We start from the raw sequence: 19,856 nt of genomic DNA on the forward strand, positions 1-19,856 counted from the left end.
TACACACATCCCCTGTGTGTCACAGAAACATTCCTGAGAATCATCAAACTGTGAAGAACAAACAAAATGTCTGCAATTCCTATATGTCTGAGCCTGTGGCAGGATGCCAGTCCTAAACATTCCCTCTGGTAAGATGGCAGCATTACAGCTCCACCACTATATGTTATCTTATATATCTTGCAATAATTTACACAGATCAGCATATTTAAAGCACTAGCTGCTATATCAGTCCCCATAAATAGGATATTTCAGAAAGTACAACTTCGGAGGCACAGGGGAGCTTTGCCTTTTTTTTCTATTTCCTTTCAGCTTTTCAAATCAAACCTTTCTGAATGGCCCAGGTGCTAATTCACACAGGTTTCCACTTCAAATCCAGGAATCCTGAATATAAATTACTAACTTCATATACAAAAGTTCTACAATCCCCTTCCAATGCCTATGCAAATTCAGACCAGATATAGATTAAAGTCAGCTGGCTCTTTTTCCATGCTGTCTGTCCAGATCTAAATTTAGACACACCCAACAATATTCCTCCTGTTAACCTTTTCTACTGCAAAAGAAAGGCAGCATTACACCTCATATGCCTTTCCTGAATTCATCTTCACTTGAAGGGGGGAAAAAAGAATCATTATAAAGATATTAACCTCATCTCTTCAAAATAAAGTAATTTTTTTCCCAAACACCAACCAGTTTTCTTTGTGAAACTTCCATCATCCAGTCACTCTCTAGTCCCTGTCCTCTTAACAGCTTTGTCACAACAGGGTTTTGTGCAGTTTCCTCCCTGAAACATGAAAGAGACCAGTTGTGTTGGGTTTGGCCAGGGTAGAGTTAATTTTCTCCACACTGTCTAGTATGGGGCTGTGTTTTGGATTTGTGCTGAACACAGGGTTGATAACACAGACATGTTTTTGTTATTGCTGAGCAGGGCTTACATAGAGCCAAAGGCCTTTTCTGCTTTTCATGCTGCCATCCCGGGGAGGGAATCTGGGGGTGCATGGGAGGCTGGGAGGAGACACAGCTAGGACAGGTGACCCAAACTGTCCCAAGGCATATTCCAGACCATGTGACATCCTACTCAGTATATAAAGCTGGGAAGAAGAAGGAAGAAGCTGGGGCTGTTTGCAGTGATGCTTGTCTTGCCATGTCACCATCACATTTGATAGTCTCCTATGGACTGAGATGGCTGAACTCTGCCTGCCCAGAGGAAGCAGTGAATTAATTTTTTGTTTTGCTTTGTTTGTGTGCATGGCTTTTGCTTTTCCTATTAAGCTGTCCTATCTTAACCTATGAGTTTTCTCTCTTTTACTCTTCTGATTCTCCCTCTGATCCCACCGATGAGGGAGTGAGAGAGCAGCTACATATGCTTAGTTGCCAGCTGGGGTTAAATCACAACACGAGTACTGGTGGAAACACAAGAATGGTACAGTTACCTGTTTCCAAACAGGTAAATTAAGACAATTAATTTTGGTTCTGTGCTATGTCTCACTTCTAGTGATTTCTGTCAGGCTAACAAATCAGGACTAGCAGAAGACAGGCACAAAGGCTGTGTACGTGTAACTATCATAAAAAGGCTGTGTAATTTTTGACTCTCAGACAGATACAGAAGGAGGAGAAAGTGGTGCAGTAGTGAGTGGCTACGAACCACAAAGACAGGCCTTTAGAACAATCAAATCTTGAGAAACCTATTTGCCCCAATCTTAGAATAATACCCTATAAACCATCCCAACTACAGGACAAGACTATGAGTTTACATCATGGTAATGCTAAATATCAGCATTTAAAAAATGTTGTGATTATTATTCAATATAGAGCATTTTCTTTTTAAACAAAACAACCCCCACCACAGAAAAAAAAAAAAGTAAAGCTATTTCCTATACCACTTTGATTTCTATGTTATTTCCACAACAAGATTACAGAAGTACTTCTTTAGTCATTCTGGTAGTCCGAACAACCAACTTCCTCAAATCACGTTTCGTTTTCAAATTCGACCTTCACTAAGAGAACTCCTACATTCAACATAACTGAACTCTTATACAGAATGGCAAAGTTCAAATAAGACAACCCTAAAAGCTGCATTTTTTACCCTATTATTTAGCTCGAGACTAATGGTGCAATCATTAATCGTGATTTCTATTTATACCCGCCATAAGAAAATCCTCTGAAGAGATCAGCGCCGGAGTTCTTGTTTTTTAAAGAAAGATCTAAAACTAATTTACTACTGAAAAAATAGTATAAATGTAGTACTGCATCTCAAGTGTATCAACTGCAATAGCTTTGCAGTGAGTCTGCTAATATCTAACTCCAATAATGACAACTGACAGAGTTTTCTATCTTCTGATTCATAAGAAGGCGTTCCTAAAACTTGCTAATGCTGAGATTCTTTATCCTTCTTCTCAAACCTTAAATGAATATTCAGACTGAACATTCTTAGTAAGCAGTTATGAAGCCTTTCATCCCAAACATGAACGCACCCAAAATTTTCAGCAACCCGCTGTTTGTTCCACTTTGATTTCTAATAAGTTCAGTACTCAAAAGAAAAGACATCTTTCATAGCACTATTACAGATGACTGACTCAAATATTTTGCATATACCATATATCTGACCACTGCTTATATTTTTTTTAATGTTAAAAGGAATTGATACTGCTGGGTTTATCTATTTTGAATAGCAGTAAGTACAAAAATAGTTAACTAACAGCACACCCAGTTTTATGAGCTGTGAATAGAAAAAGAGGAAGTGTGTTATGTGGTAAAAAAGAGAAAGTCAGAATTTCTTCCAAAGAAGTCCTGAAGCCAGTATTCAGGCATAAATCCTATTAAAAAAAGGAGGAGTTCTTCCTGAGAAAAAACACAGATTGAACTGTTACATTACCTGGATGCAGACAAAGGCATGGGTGAAAGCCTTTTTCTTCTTTCTTCACTACCCTTAGTTCAATCCCTTAATCTTGAAGGCATCATCCAGTATCTCTGTGGCAGCCTTAGCCGCATTGGTGTATTAGCTGGAAACTTCCAGCAGGTCAAGAGTCAATGACGCTGGATTCTGTGCAGCTATGCAGCAAGTGATATTTTCAATGGAACATTTAAAGAAGCAGGTAAATAACACATACAGTATATGAAAATATAAAATCATCTTGTGAAGGATATCTGCAAAAATCATCATGTTCTGCTGCCTCCCAATTACAAGATGATAATTTTTGATGCACACATCAGATCACAAACAAAGCTGAGGAAAGACTTGAAGTAATGACCTTAGAAAGACTGCATGAGGTGAAAACTGAGTTTGACTAGAAACCTTTTCAAGCTATAGTTTGATTTTTGTGGGAGAACTCAAACTGGAGAAGAAAAGTCTTCTAGGTTAAAGGTTAAAGACATAGAGCTCGGCTTTGGCAACTCAAATTCTACTCAGCAAGCGTAAATCTTGAACTGAAAAAAAAAAAAGCAGTAAAACGGCTGGCATTGCTGCACAAACATCTCTAGCTCATATTAACAGTGGGACAGCACTCAAGGCCAAAGTCTAGCCATTCTACACAGTACTGTGTGAAAGTAACAACTAGTATGTGAGCCATGAGTAGGAACATCTCTTAATTATCCTTTGTTCACACAAAAGTCAGACATGAAACCAGCAGCTGCAATTCTATTTCTCACAACTCACAAGCAGTACTTCCTCTTATCCCCTGTGTCCCCAAAGGCTTCAAACTGACTCAGAAAAATAAATCAGAGTGCTTTCAAACAGAAAAATTTCCCATCCACTGAACGTATTTTGAGCACCAATATTGCAAATTCAATTCTATTTTCTAAGGACTTGTTATTTTAAAATACTTCAGAGATATTTGATCTCTTCTATTTTTAAAAGACCATCCAAGAGACTTGTCAGTAAACTACTTCAGAGAAGAAAAGAAAAAAAAGGAAAGGAGATACAACACTGGAGTATTACCTGCTATCTAGAGGGCTTAAAAAATTATACAGATTGGTGATATTTGTGCCCAGAGCTCAATCACTTAAAAACCATGTCCATCCACATGCATTCAGTAAGTTCCAGCTGGTGACAGGAATTCCACAAAGAAATGGCAAAATACCAACAAAATACTATTTTAGATCTAATTTTTTTATATCCTACAAAACCCTGATGCTTCACTATTAATATAAACTTTCTACATTACACTGGAATTTTGCTGAGGGACAGTGTAGACAACTAACTACCTACCTGCAACTTTTTATTATTAAATAATTCGGAGGGGATTGTATGTTGTTAAAACAGGCAGGATCTGACTAAAGGTCACAGAATTTCTTTTACTTATTGGAAGTTTTTCTTCATATTTGAATCAATTAGCATATATATATATATATATATGTATATATATAGTTGCATTTTGCCCAATTCTATGCCATTTATAAAAGCACGTATGAAACTAACTGTTAAAACTGTCTTAAGATGAAAATGCCACAGATTCAGATATGTCTAAATACCTCTGCTGCACGATCATTTTATTTATTCTTTTCAAGAGCAAGTGGAAAAGAATTCTTTACCATGCAATAACTATTTTTTCCATGTGTTGCGCACATGTATTCTATTTCCAGGACACGTTACCACCAAGCGCATGAGATCAAATTATTTTTGCCAGCAGGTTTCCTCAGCCAAGGATATAAATGGCAAAGCAGGCTCAGTTCCCTCGCCAATAAAGAAATCAGGTGCCATAGGCACTTAGTACACCAAAGTAAAGGGTTATTTAACTCACACAGTGTACAATGACAACCCTCAGAGAACTATGAAAAAACCAGCATCATTTCTTCACAAAGCAACAACAGACATGACACGAGTATTTCAAATGGAAGTGACTACTCAATTTGACTTATTACTTATGGAAGAGATCTGGACCTTAAGAGACTGCAGTGGGAAAGTCAAATGTTCATAACAGAGGTTAAAAAGAATTAAGCTCTTCATCTAGGAACAAAGGCATTTACCAGCAATGTCCTGGGTGGCAAAGGCCTAACCAAAAGTTATCAATTTAGTTTGATCAGGGCTAATCAATAATCTGTATCTTTCTGTTAAAGTGATCTTCACATGGTTTTAGTCACTTTAAAACCACAAAGTTTTAAACCATTTTATATAGAGCAAAAGATGAGTGAGTTCAATTTCTGGCAAAAAAAGCATCCATGTGCATGCCCTGAAACTGCAGCACAAGCTCTACACAACACCTGAAAATAAGCTTGCAGATTTTAGGAAGGTGTAAGAGAGTCTATGACAGACTTGAAGTTTATACATAACCAAGATGCAATTGCTTTCTTTTAACTAGGATTTGAAGATGATGAAAAGAGTGAAAATTACATGAATTAAAATAGCTATTCTCCACCACAATCATGTTAAAGTGGGTCTGGTATCACACAGTCATAGCATCACTTAGGCTGAAAAAGATCTCCAAGATCATCGAGTCTGATTGTTCACCTAACACAGCCATGTCCGCCACTAAACCATGTCCCAAGTGCCACATCTACACAGCTTTTAAACACCCACCTCCAGGGATCCTGCTGGATTCAATCAAATTGCTGAGCACCCCTAATAACCTGTTACAATCACCAAAGCACAAACTACTTGATACTAAAAATAGACAGAACTCTATCCAATAAGTCCTATATGTTTTCTGGGCAATAAATAAAATTCTATTTCAAAATATGCAAAGTTGTCTTCAGAATCTAAAATCATATTTATTACAGAGATGTGCAAGTAGCTTGGAAAAATAAAGTTCCTGAATTGTCTTAATGTCAGTTAGGATACTAACCCAGCTTTCAAGAGATCTCCCCAAAAAAATAAAAATTTAAATGCATAGAGAGAACTGTTTCTCCATCCCCGATGGGGAGACTTGAAATGAAAGGCTTAAAGCAAAAACATATTGCCAATGCAGGCCTATAAAGAAACACAGCCAAACAACATTTTGTAATTTAGGAATACCTCTCAAACTCATAATCTAATACCTAATACTGTAAGGTGCTGCAAATTCCAGACTCCAGGATAAACCTGCAACTGTTCACATGTAAAGCAGTGTGAATAACAATCCCCATAAATCATCTCCCAAAGTTTGTGCAAACTGCTAACCATGAAAGGCTAGAAGTACAGAAAGATTATTTTTTGAAAACCTGTGTTTCTACCTGAAGAGTCCTGAAGGTACTTTTGGATTAAAAGTAATTCAGGAGCACCTCCCTAAATGCCAAGTTCTTAGCTGAGAGTTCACCACTGCACTCTGAAAATAGAACAGGAATAAAGAATAACCCTCTAGGCCTGCAACACCTGCTGGAACAGGCTTGAAGTGACTTCAAGCATCCCTCTAGAAAAGCTAAAAAGGAGTAGGGTAACATTAAAGTAATGTTGGTATTCATTACCTTACAGGACATTTTTGGAACTAACCCACCTAATGACTACAGATTTCATTTTTGATGTCACACAAAACCACAGTTCTATACTGCAAAACCACAGTTTTGACACAGGATGGCAGATAAGCCCCCACTCAGCTGCTTTCTCACTCTGCACCAGCAGGGTGGACAAGACAAAAGGAACAGCAAAAGCAAGGTAGGGGCAGGGGGAGAGGGATGAATGGCTGTGTGGAAAAATCACCTTGCAGGCTGAGATAAAGACAGTTTAATAAGTAAGGGAGGAAAAAGAAGAAAACAAAGGATGCAAAAATAATCATTCACCACCAGCAGACCAATGCCTCTCCAGCCCTAAGCAAGGTCTACTTTGGAAAAACAACTACCCAGTTTTACTGCTGAGTATGATGTCGTGAGTCATGGAATACTCCCTTTCACAATTCCAGCTGGCTGTGCCAGCTGTGTACCCTCCCAGCCTCTTGCCAACCCTCAGCTGACTCACTGGCACAGTGAGAAGCAGAGGGGACCTCAGTGTTGTCCAAGCACTGCTCAGTGACAACTAAAACACTGGTGTCTTTCCACCACTGTTTTGTTCACCAGTCTATAACACAGCACCATATGGGCTGCTATATGGGAAATGAACTCTGTCCCAGCCATGCCCAGTACAAGTTATAAAGACCACTAGTACTTAAGGCATTTGTTAATGCATACGTCAACCACAAGCAAAACAACCCAAATAATTCAAAGTACCTACAGAGAGGTACAGAAAGATGATACATACAAGGATATCAGAAGACTCAGTTGAACTGCCCTGTGGCTTCAAAGAGCCAAAAGATACCAATGATGACTGCACAGATATTCCTGTAGCTTGAAATACTAAATCAAAACTCAGCTAGCTTTAATACACCTGCAGGAATCAATAGAGCCTATAGCTTGCTTGAAGATGACAAATTATGCCACATTAAGGACATGCCCTAACAGGAGAACCTCAAGCATACCAAGACAACTTTATTCACTTTCACAGAAATAAAACTGTTCAGTTACAGCATCCTACCCACTAGTCTACCCTACCAAATCAAAGACTTTAGCAGCACTGAACCCCGCAGACCTCACACTTTGATCCAGGCACCAGAAGCGGTCCAGTGATGGTTATGCAAGTTTCCAGTTAAGTCCTTTTTTATGACAGTCAAGTTCACCTACACATCTCTAACATGCAAGGTATTAGAGAAATTTCTTACACGGTGTCATGTGTGCCAACAATCATCTAATTTCACGCTTCAGTGATACAGGATAAAAAAGGGGGAAAACAAAAAAGTGTGCAGCATTTCAGTGAGTAGCTCTATGTGAAATTCAGCACTACTCTGAAGCAGTCCTAAGCAGTGCCACAAGGACTATATTCCAAAAGTCAAATCCAACTGTAACACGTATATGAAATGCAGGAATTCATCTACTCATGTAACCTAGAAAACATGGGTTTGGATAAACGTGATAGAAATACTATAGAACAATTTTTTTTAATTCAAAATTAAACACATTGCAGTTGCACTATATACATAACATAGCCATTAAAGATGTATTTCCAAGCAACAAAAGCTGCAATAAGCTAGTGACATCACCAAAGACATCTGTGGACCAAACCCTTGAGAAGCATATTAAAAAAAGAAGACAAATACAGAGCAAAACTATTTCCGATTATGCTCTAAATATTGAAATAATTTTTTTAATATATTTTATATCCAGAAAGCAGAGTCTCTTTATAGGAGCAAATGGGAAAACAAGTTGTCCAACTACCTAGGAACATTAGCTGCCAAGGAGTTTTCCCAGTATAAAATGTTCTGCATCCATCTGGTATCTTTTCCATTTTAATTTAGTCTATTCTGGTAAAATCCACCTCAGAGAAGTCTTTACTATTTGCAAGTTTATTATAGCACTCTAAGTAAGGTCTGTATGTATGTTTCTCTATTCAAGCATTTCTCTATTCAAGGTATTCAAGCAAGGTACCTTTCACTGCTTCATAATCATCTTGACAAGATGTCGCTTTCATTTAAATTCTGCTTTATGCTGAAGGTCCTTCTCCCCAGCTCCTGCCTGTGTCGAGTTTGCACACCAAATCACTACAAATTTCTACTCAGGAAACTTCTGTATCATTTCTGTAACAATCCAAAAGATCTTGAGCACTGTGTCAGATTCCAGCATCTCACAAAACTGCAGAAGTTCTCCAGCTGTTCGGGATCATATTTGACTCCCTTATTTGTAAGCTATACGGTTATATTTATTCTCATTCATTAAATGACTTCCAGTCATTTGGGTATAAAAGTCTCAGCTCTAAAGTTAGGCTCCAACTCTCTATTTTCCATTAAAAAAATAAGCTGCATTTCCAAAATTTTTACTCAGCTTACTATAAACGAGATGTAGGAGGGGAACTCAAAAACAGCCAAGTGTTTCCTTCAGAAATTTGTCTCCCTAGTTTTTCCATACAACTACTCAAAAGAGAGGACACCCTGAGAACTACTCTGACTGCCAGACACAGAATTGAAACAAGTAAATTTCTCTTATCACCAGTATATTTATGCTTTGTGACTACTCCTCCAGAATATAACAAATTATTTTATACCTAATATTTCAATGTAATAATTTTAAGTATTCAATTTGATCATTTTTTTCCATGCTTTTGTATTTTTTAATGGCTCTGGGAAAGTCATTCCTGTTTCCTGTTACCCTCCTCAGGATAAACTAAAGAACTAATCAAATGCCACTCCCTCAGAAATATATCTTTTACCTAGAATTTAATATTTTTAATATTTTAGGTGGCTTTCACTGGAAGAAATATTTTCAGAAAATATTGCATTGTGTGCATTTGCTGTAATGGACTAAAAGCCTAAGACATTAAACTATCAGAACAGAACAAGTTTTTAAAAAATATATTATTTTTATGAGCAAGTAAAACTTACCATAACCTCACTATGTTCTCCAGTATCCAAAGATGCACTGCTTTTATACTTCCCAGCACACTTAAACCAGATGGATGACACTTAGTATAGCCCTCTGTTGCTCAAAATTAATTCTAAAGACAGAAAAACATCACATAAAGTAACGCCACACTTCAAGTAACTGAAGAAGGTGCTGTAGTTCCACGTGAATGTCCAGCCTTTGGTAAGTATTATACTAGCAAAGTCACCGTGCACAAAAATGTTGATTCTGTTTGGCAGGGCTCACCACATAACTAGAGGACCAACTCAGACAGATTTGGGTCTTTTTAGTAAATCTTAAGTAATAGCATGGATCACAAGTTCAAGGACGGCTTCAATTCTACTGGGGAAGGAGAAAGAAGAATGCTCATGTTATTGAAATAAATACATTTCCATTTCTTAACCAGATACCACAAGCCAGGCAAGAGAAGGAATGGACAGATGTTCTGCTTCATCAGGTTGAAAAAGAAAATATCAAAATTATGTCAATCAAGGGAAAATACTGCTAAAAAGATAATTCCCTAGCTGGATTTCATAATTTATTTTTCATTAATGGTCTGATCTTAAATTTGGTATTTAATTTGTGCTCACAAATCACAGTTAGCTCTGGTCTACAGCTCATTCAAGACCAAAAAAGGAAGAAAAATTGCATGGATATATCCACAACTAGCATCCCCAGATGAATACACCCAATTACCAGAAACTTTTCTTTTTTTTTTTAAGTTTTATGCTATGGCAATATTAGCTATGAATAACGTTGTCTCTACTTCCACTAGATCCTAAGAAAAACTCTGACACAGGAGACAAGTCCACGGTGGCTGAAAGTACTTTCAATTCAAATTGTTTTCATTCAGTGGAAGAATGGAGTCCCTCTGAGACAGAAATTTAATATTTTTATAAATTGCTCCTGGTACTAAAGGAGTAACTAACCTAAAGATGTCATTAGAGAACTTCAAAACTAGAGAAGGACACACAACATTTCATAGACAAGGCTTTAGAGCACACAGTGTCGCAAAAGAGAGACATCTAAACAGATGTCAAGCCTGATGAAAAGAGTCCTGCATCTTATGTAAGGGATGGAAAAAAGAACAAAGCAGCTACAGACATAGTCTCTTCAGATGGAGTTATTCCACTTCAGCTTCTGCACAGTACTTATTACACAGTACTGGTCACTACTCACTCATCTGGAGAGAAAGATTCCTCATTACTTTTATTTTAGCCCTATTTTTACACAAGTTTCTCTTGAGACTGTATATAACCAGTCCACCCTCGATTTCATAGTTCCTCAAGAATAAAGGTGTTGCCTCAGTCTTATTTTGGAAAACCCATAACAACTGTGTTAACTTAGGCCATCTGTCAAGTGCCCACAAAGACAGTCTCTCAGTTCCCTTTCTCAATAAGACAGGAGAGAAAGGGAACTGAGAGGACAGGAGAGAAAATACAATTACAAGCTCATGGATTGAGATAAGGAGAGGGAGACCACTGCCTTGTTACCATCGTGGGCAAAACAGACTGACTGGACTTGGAAAAGACAAATTTCATCTACTGCCAGTAAGACGTGGATAGTGAGAAACAAAAACCAAAATAAAACCATCTTGCCCCTACTCTTCCTTCTCTCTTGGTTTAACTTTACTACTAAACTCCTCCACCTCTCCCCACTGCTGCGTCTCACAACGTGGATTGGGAATGGGGCTTGCAATAAGACCATAACAGTTGTTCTTCAGAGGGCTCTTATCTGCTCCACAGTGGGTCCTCCATGAGCTCCAGGGGAACAACCTGCTTTGCCATGGTCTTCTCCTTGGGCTGCAGGGGAATCTCTGCTTTGGCACTTGGAGCACCTTCTCCCCTTCCTTCCTTCCTTCCCACTGATCTCGGTGTCTTCAGGGCTGTTCCCTCACATTTTTTTCTCACTTCTCTCTCATGGCTCCTGCACATGGTTCTCTACCATTTCTAACTATGTTATCACAGAGGTGTCACCAGCATCACTGACAGACTCAGCTTTGGACAGTCATGGGTCTGTTTTGGAACTGGCTGCAGCTCACAATGTCCAGTACCAAGACAGCTCCTGGTCTCTTCTGAGAGAGGCCCATGTGAACTCAATACACTGGTTTAAAAACTATTCCCTACTAGAGAATAACTTTCAGAAAGCTGAAAAAATGAAAAACAAATTCTCTAGTTCGCTCAAGCAAGGCATTGAAATGACCAATGAGAAGGCAGACAAGTGATTCTTAGCTTAAAGTTTCACAGCTGGTTAGATGCTGATTTAAGGACTGCACTATTGAGAACATTCCCACCTAACTTCCAATCCCATTCCTTGTGTCTGCCTCCTCAACAGGAACAGATCAGTCTTTTGGAGATTAAAAAAATAAACACAGTAAATTAAATTTTCATATTCTTAGTGAAAAACTTCCTGGAAACCTCCCACTTGTATTTTTTTCTGCAGCTAAAGGATGTATGCATATTTTTTTATTTTTGAAGCATAACTTAGCATGCAGCTATTTACTGTGCCACCATTTGCTGCCTTAGCTAAAAGCGATTTTTTATTTGCTAATTTCCCAGTAGCTTGTTTTCCAAGGTAACCACACGGTTAAGGTAAACTTATGCAAAATAATATGGATGACATAGCATGCTAAACCCCTCTGAACTACATTCCAATATCAGAATCATGTAAGTGATCAATTAGGCACATAGCAGCTCTGCCATACTGAGAGCTGAGAACAAGCTTTTGTTTAAGATTGACTTTTCTAGCTCTCATTCCAATTTCATCTGAAATTCAGTATGCGTTGTCAGCGTAGAAGGTGAAGGAGCATTTGGAGTTAACTGACTGAGGTACTTTCAAAAGAAAGACATTTAAAACAGGTTTTCTTATTGGGATTTTTTTTCTGTATAGACCTGGGGATTAAACCACAATCCTAACTGCACTCTTTATTGGCCCAGCTGTTCAACATGTCCTCTAGAAAATCATGACAACAATTTGTTCTTTCAGAGAAACAACGACAAAATTAAGAAGTACAATAAATGATGTCAGACAAATGCAATTTGTAGGATCCAAACCTAACAGATCACTATGCACACACACACAGGACAGAGCTGACACACGGTTGACCAACCTGCTGCATTTCACGTAAGTGATGCTGCCCCAGGGGAAATGCAGCCCTCACTGAGCCTAACAGTCTGCAAGCAGATAGCACCAGTTTGAATCTCAACATTGGTGCAAGCCTGGAATGAAAAACAGAGGGAAAAAACCTAGCTACAGACTACATATGAAGGCATTTATTTTGGGGAATGAAACGTATGTACAGCAACAAAAATATTCAGGAGACACTAAAACATTTTCATGCGTGACCTGAATCCTCAAAAGGGAACAACGAAGTAATACACAAACTCTCTTAGTGTGTGTGCAGAAGCTGGGATCTGGAGGACAAAATATGCTCAGGGAAAATTTATACTCTCTCCTTGCCCATTTAACAGAGACTGCAGGGCAAAAGGAGACTACATCCACAGTAATACCTCCCTACTACTCCTGCTAGTTCTACAAAAATAAGAGTAGGTCAAGTATTTGAGAGCTATAATGGAATTCCTCTCCTTCTTCACTTCAAAACCTCATAAACAAAGAAGTCTTCAAGGATCTGCCCTAACAGGCTTATCTGCTTCATAAACTTCTGCCAGGAAAACTACACCAGCTGGAGGTGGCAGCCGGGAACTAGACACCATACAGCCAATTCAGCCTTGCTGGAAACATAATTCTGATGTAGACAATTTATGCCAACAGGAGAAGCATTTGGGTTGGCTTTACTCACACCACAGACTAAAATGATGAATTTTTGCTGGCAGAAAGATTACTCCTGCTTTTCTAAGAGAGGGCTTTATTGGCCAAGCTGAAGGAACTTTTAGGTTAAGTGGTTTCAAGAGCTCTAATACACAAATTTTTCAAACTGTCTTGAAAACCTCTTACAACAACAACAACAAAAAAAAATTTCACTGTCTATATTCTGATATGTCTCAAAGATTTCTGAAATAAGGTCACCAAAGAACAACATTTTTCAAATATGCCAAGTAAAAACTGCCTCAAAGCTCGCTCCCTTTTTGTGCACACAAACACAAAGCAAATAACGCTTCAATCTCACAACCTCTACTTCAGTTAGTCCAGTTAACTTTGAAAAAACAATACAGAAGAGACTGCCCTTAACACCTGTAGTCCAAAGACAGTCACCACAAAAATCTCAAGAAGTTACAAGTTCTTGTCCCAGAAAGCTCTCCCAACTCTGCCATACAAAAGGAAACCCAGAAGTAGTGTGTTCTTCTAGGGAATCACAGCATTTCATTCTTCTCCTCTATGAGGTGGCAACACTTTTTTGCATATCAACAGAGAGAGGATGCAGAGAAACTGACAATAACTCACATGTGGACTATCAGGAAAGAAACAGTCTCTGACTGTTTGGGACAGCAAGAGTTAAGCAACTGTCCTGCTTGGCCAGTTGAAAACAGTAGCAAAGGGTTTTATTTATTAGCACGAGCTGTAAACTGAACCAATGGACCATGGGCCTGGGAACAAACAAATGAGGAATACATTTTTTTAACACATATGCAAGCACCTTCTTGACAGGACATGAAAAGAGGGCTGGAGGAACATGACAATCCTAAGGGAAACTATTTTTGCACAAAGAACAGCAAGTGAAGGTGGAAGGAAAAGAATATAATAGTAGTCTGTTTCTTTAATAACTGCAACCATCAACAGTAAAACTGTTTAAAAAGAAAAGAATGTTACCTGATCTCAAACATCCATAGTTTTCAATTGTAAAATATAGCATAATCCCCATTTCATGTCACTAACACTGACAAGAGTGAGAGAGACAGGGGGAAAAAAAATGAAGGAAAGCAGCAGGCTTCAGCCTGCCAAAACATTTCCAAATGTAAAATTCTATAAAAACTAGAAGTTCTACAAATATTATTTTGCCTTTTATTCAAAGCCTTGGGAAATCAAAAGAAATAAAAATTGAGGTGCAATATTAGGTTGTTCAAGTCTTCGGACTAAAGCCATTACCAAACACTGAAAACCAAGGAAAGCAGCTCTTGGACAACGTATTTTATTTGTACCTTCTCTCAGACCTCATGTTGTTAAAATCAGAAGAAGGTGTAAGACTGTCTCCAGAATGACCCTGCTGGAGCAGAGAGGTTGGACCAGATGACCACCCTGCAGTCCCTTCCAACCTGACCCATTCTGTGATTCTGTGAATACACTGCCACTCCAAAATTAGGTTTTGCATCAACTTCTGGATACTCCCTCCTCCCTTCCTCTCAGTACCATGTGTCCCAACAATATTACACACGCACACTTCCAGAAATTTTTTGAAGGTGAAAAATCCTGAAAATCTGCTCACATAAAGTCCCTAAGCAACATCACTATATGTTAAAATTACATTAATAATGAAAAATGAAGCTATTCAAACTGCCTATGTAAATGTAATTCAGCCCCTTCTGTGAACACAGCACAGCCCATGATCACTTTACCCATGGGACACTTGCCTTATTTCACGCACAAGACTGTGCCTTCCTCAAGAATGGAACACTGACAGGAAATAAAAGGACTCTTGCACAGACTCACCTGCTTTGGCTGCAGAACTGGGCACGTACACAGGCCAGGACTAGTCATACATGTTCACTCCAGAAAGGGCAATACTTTACTTATTTGGTTTCAGACAAAGAAAGCAGCCAAGAAGTGACTCGGAGCCAGAGTACTTCTAATGGAAGCACAACAAGCCCTCATAGGCATAGTCTGCTCATAGACAGAAGACATCCTTAACCCAAGCAATTCTTTGACTTCTAGGTGTCCCTTTTGATCAGTGCTAGAGCTTTAATGAGGAACTTTCTGCGCCCACAGATGTATGGAGTATAAAACAGGAGATACAGAGAAAGCAGTAGTAAAATATTCAAAGTGAATTTTTATGCAGAAAAGAAAGGATGTGATTTCTGGCACACATCTACATTCTTTTATACAATTCCTTTTTTTTTTTTTCCCCTCCCATTTCACCATGTGAAAATTCCATAATTTGGAATCATACCCAAATCCCGATCAGTCACCAACACAGTTTAAATCTTTTAACCATCCACAGTGTCATTTTGTGAAAAACAGTTGGATGTCACTTTTTGTGGACTAAGCCTTAGAAGGAAATAAGACACTTGGGCTGTGGCTTTCACAGATTTTTGTTGATAGCTGAAGAATGGCAAGATTTAATGATCTTGGACTTCTCTTCACACATAAAAGGGAACTACATTCTAGGACAAAGTTTCTCAATATGCGGTCTGTGAAACATCAGATGGTGGTCCAAAAAGTCATCACAAAAATGTATTTTTAAAAACATACATTCCCATACATGCAAGCAAGAAAACATAATTGAAGAAATACAAAAAAAATAAAACAAACATTCCAGGATTAGCCTAACTGAACAGCACTACAATGCCCAAGAAAATGTGACCCTTGCATTTTTTTAAGGAAATTAAGTGTTCTTGAAACAACACATTCTCCTTTAACATTTAAGTTTGAAAACACTTACTTCTGTTCTACTGAATTTCCTTAGTAAGTCCCCTCCAGAAAATGCCTTCTTACATCCACAGTTTCCCTACTTCCCTAAGCTGTTACCTCTTTTTTCCACATCCCACTACACTTTCTCAGTTTTCATTCTCTGTAGAGACACCCCTTAAAGTCATCTACTGAAGGAAGCCATCCATCTACTGAGCTCTTTCTGCCTCTTTTCATTGACAAACTCTGCCTCAGGTATTCTGGTTCACCCTGAATTTCGGTTACCACTGCTGGAACATCCTTTATTTCAATGGTTCAGCTGCCAGAATCTCCTTTTGTAGGATCCTTGTTTTACCCATCACTTTTTTACAATTACAGACACCTAGTCCACACCCTATCTCTACTCCCTGGATTAAGATCCAGATATAGCTATCCAGCCCTTGTCTTTCACAGTCTTCTTTTCAGGGCTAATTTTCCTTCTTAACGTCCAACAAAAACATCCTTGATCTTGTCTACTGTCAGTTGTATATACACACTTTGAGTTGCCTTTTTTTTTTTCTAAGCCAGACAAACAAGCAACAATGACTATGTTAAATCTTGATACCAAAACAGCTCTGAATAGTCAGCCAACAAAGAATACTGGAGAAGCACTTGGAGCTTATAAATACAATATTAATAGCATACCTGAGATACTCTTCCTCAAAATCAGTATTACTGCTCTCCTACTTCCTGTATAACACTATCATAAAATTCAAGAATGTTAAATAAAAAAATGGTTTAAAAAACGCAACAGCTGGTAACAAATGCCAACTAACAGCCACCTTTTTATTTGAAGTACATAGTACCTAACCTGAAATCCCATTTGCATGTGTTGCTCTGATGCTACACTCTTCATCAGTTTAAAAACTACAGTTTTAAAACTCTTTTTCCTGACATTACTAGTAACTGATTTTTAAAACTTTTTGTTTGACCTTTAAATTAAATACCCTGATTAATACCTACACATTAACATAATTACATGTATTACTAAATATTTGATTATTCTGCCTTTTCAAGACAATTCTTTTCACAAGTCTTGTAAGTGACAAACTATCTGCATGAAAACAGACTTACTAAAAGCAATGAGAAATTTTAAACTCAACTAAAAGAGCTTAGGTAGGTACATATGCAAAAAACTGAAAAAACTATTTTGTATTTAAAACTGAAATAACTATGCTGCGTGGCGCTATCAAGCATAATGACTACGTAAATGATAGAAAAGAAAAATTTCAGAACTGATCTCTTTCTTGACAGCTCAGTTCTATTCGTATATTAGGAAGAACAAACTGATTTACTTCTGTTTTCAGTTTTAAATGGATTTAAATTAAATTTGAATAAGGTAGCAACCAGTTGAAACATTCAAAAATAAGAAGACTATTCACTTGATATCCACAGAAGACACTGTTGCATGAATTGATCTTCATATGTCAACAAATTCTGTTTCCCAGGGTCCGGTAGTTGAGTTTTTGTTTTCCTGAGCACTTTGGCAAGACTCATGTGCTATTGGATATGTGGGTTGGGGTGTGTGCTTTTTGTTTTGATTTGTTTTTAATTTGAGAATACATTCAGCCTGCAGTAACATGCATATTCATCATGAAATTCTAAGTTTACGTGCGTTTCTTTAATTAAAAATTCAATTTAATGTGTTTAAAATAGAGGTTTGATACAGTTTTCTACAAAGCCTCTTATACAGCCTCTAGTGTTATTTGGACTTTTTCTGACATTCATGCAAGATTTTCTAGGAGTTCAATTAGATGACTTTTCACCACCATGAGTAAACGATTCTATATTTTGAAATACTTTATGACACAGAAAGAATAAAACCAATATTTGGTTCTTGTCAGCAAATGAGGAAAATCATACAAAAATGTTTTGTTTGCTACTGAGATGAATATATGAAAAAGACATGTTTCCTTGGAATCTGGGCCTTTTTTTTTTTTTTTTTTTTTTTGTGCAATAAGAGATAGAGACTTCCAGCTTCTCAGGAAAATTAAGTTTGCATACCAGCACAGAATATCCCTGGGACTTCACTCCGGAATATAACAGTTCGTACTTTCTTATCAGATTTCAAAGCATCCACAGCTTTTGACATCTACAGAGAAAAGGAGGAAGGGGAATAACCAAACACTTTTTAAAGTGCTTCATTCCAATATTTCACCTTTATAGTAAAAACTATTCTTTTCACTTACCATTTTTACAAGATTTTTGCTAAGTGCATTCTTGGCATGAGATCTGTTTAATCCAAGCACCACAATTCCTGGAGGGGAAGAAATTATTGTTACAATGTAGTAAAATATGTATCATCTATGTAAAATATTATTACTTTGAGTTACACAAGAGGAATCAAGGGCTGCAAAAAAAGTTTCTGAAAGAAAATAAACTTTCCAATACTCGACAGAAATTACACGTTTAAAGAACAAAAATATGGCCCTGACACCTTCACGTGGAAACAGTGCTTACAAAGGCTGAGTGTGGAATTACACAATTGCATGCACAAATTTTATGTTTGTGAGTGAAGCGCTGACATGCAATCAGGAAAGATCCTTAATTGTAAAGCATATGTTTCCATTTAGATAGCCTGTCTTCAGAGACTTCTTAAGGCATGAAGTGCTACCGCAGCTAAGACTAGCAACTCAGAGAGGTAAAAGAGAGTCACAAACATACAAAGAATACCAACAATGGAAAACTTGTACTTTTGTTTAAAAAAGGAACAAAATCATACAAAAGTTCTCCCCCAAGACACAGAAACCAAGCTCAAGTGTTGGTACACAGCTCCAAAGACACATTCACAGCTCCCTTTGTCCAGATAAATCAGTTGTCTCACCAACTGATCACGGTGATTTGAATGTTGCAGCAGAAACACCACTTTTTTGTCCTTATTCAGCCCCCCTCAGCTTAACAGGCATGATTATCAAACAGGAAAATCCTGAAAGGTTTATTTTGCTAATGTCTAAGCTTACTATGCCTATAGCAATCTTTTAGACAATCACTGCCTCAACCCAACACAGCTCCCTGAATTAGAAACACAAGCACACTGATCCAGCCCTGGTAAGGTTTTATCTATCAGTACCTTTTATGCAGAGAATGCAGGGATGAAGAGAGAAAAGGGACCACAAATGAAAGGCAAAAAGGGAGCTCTACCCTAAACAAAAATGTCCATAGTACTGCCATCAAGTTACAAGATAAAAAAAGAAATTCCAGAAACTCAGTATTTGCCCAGGTGATTACTACTTCACCACTCAGGTTTGAATGTATAACCTACATAAAATCTGGCCCTCATACCCTCCACAGGGTGCCTTCCCTGTCATCTCGGTGCATACTACTTCTTTTATTTCTGGAAATTCTGTCCTCCCACGGGACTGACCATCAGTGCTTGAGTCCCCTTCCTCTGCTTCCTCCTGTACGTGTGCCTCTTTCTTGCTCCAAGGCACAGTCAATTGCTGTGCATGGATACCTCCAAAGAGAGGAGAGGAGCTGGGCTAGCCCAAATGACCTTCACTCCCTTGTTCTACAAACCTAATTTCCACCTGTTTATCCCCATGGGCGGAGGTATTCACACAGTACCATCTGCAAGGGTGGTTATTCAGCACTTACACAGGAATCTGTTTATGTTCTGTTAAGCAAAAAGGAGCGGTGCTGTAGCACTTCTCTGCTGTCACAACTTCTTCAGGAGGATCACTCCAAATTCAAACACTGTATATGTTCAATGCAATAGATTAGACAAATGCAACACCACACTTTAAAGAAACAAAAGATCCCTTGACCTCAATTTGATTTTAAACTTTCAGGCACATTACAAATCCCATGTTTGAAAAAACTAGAGATGTTATTATCCCAAACCATACTCCAGTTAGGAAATATAGTCCTTTTCAGAAGCACATTAATCTTTACAGCAATGACACTCAACAACACTTGAATTTTTCTTCTCTCCACTAGAGCCCAAAGACTGTCTCTCCACCACCAACAAT

The 19,856-nt window shown here is 38.0% G+C and overlaps 1 protein-coding gene across 3 annotated transcripts in view; it reads right to left on the minus strand.

Moving 5' to 3' along the window:
* AUH (AU RNA binding methylglutaconyl-CoA hydratase) overlaps positions 1-19,856 on the minus strand; it is a 115,868-nt gene that overhangs the window by 88,891 nt on the left and 7,121 nt on the right. Inside the window, exons 1-3 of one of the 3 annotated variants that reach the window (XM_039381175.1) lie at positions 19,483-19,560; positions 18,078-18,145; positions 17,893-17,980 (exon numbers count right to left, since the gene is read on the minus strand). The exons of 1 other annotated variant lie outside the window; for it this stretch is intronic. In XM_039381175.1, coding sequence (XP_039237109.1) covers positions 17,893-17,980; positions 18,078-18,080 — 91 coding nt within the window. In that variant the 5' untranslated portion in view covers positions 18,081-18,145; positions 19,483-19,560. Of the gene's footprint in view, positions 1-17,892; positions 17,981-18,077; positions 18,146-19,482; positions 19,561-19,856 lie in introns of those variants that run through there. One more of the 3 variants, XM_039381173.1, reaches the window with a different exon arrangement.

Source organism: Pipra filicauda, unplaced genomic scaffold (assembly GCF_003945595.2).
Source record: "Pipra filicauda isolate LSUMZ 115617 unplaced genomic scaffold, ASM394559v2 scaffold216_size1298047_pilon, whole genome shotgun sequence".
NCBI lineage: Eukaryota > Metazoa > Chordata > Aves > Passeriformes > Pipridae > Pipra > Pipra filicauda.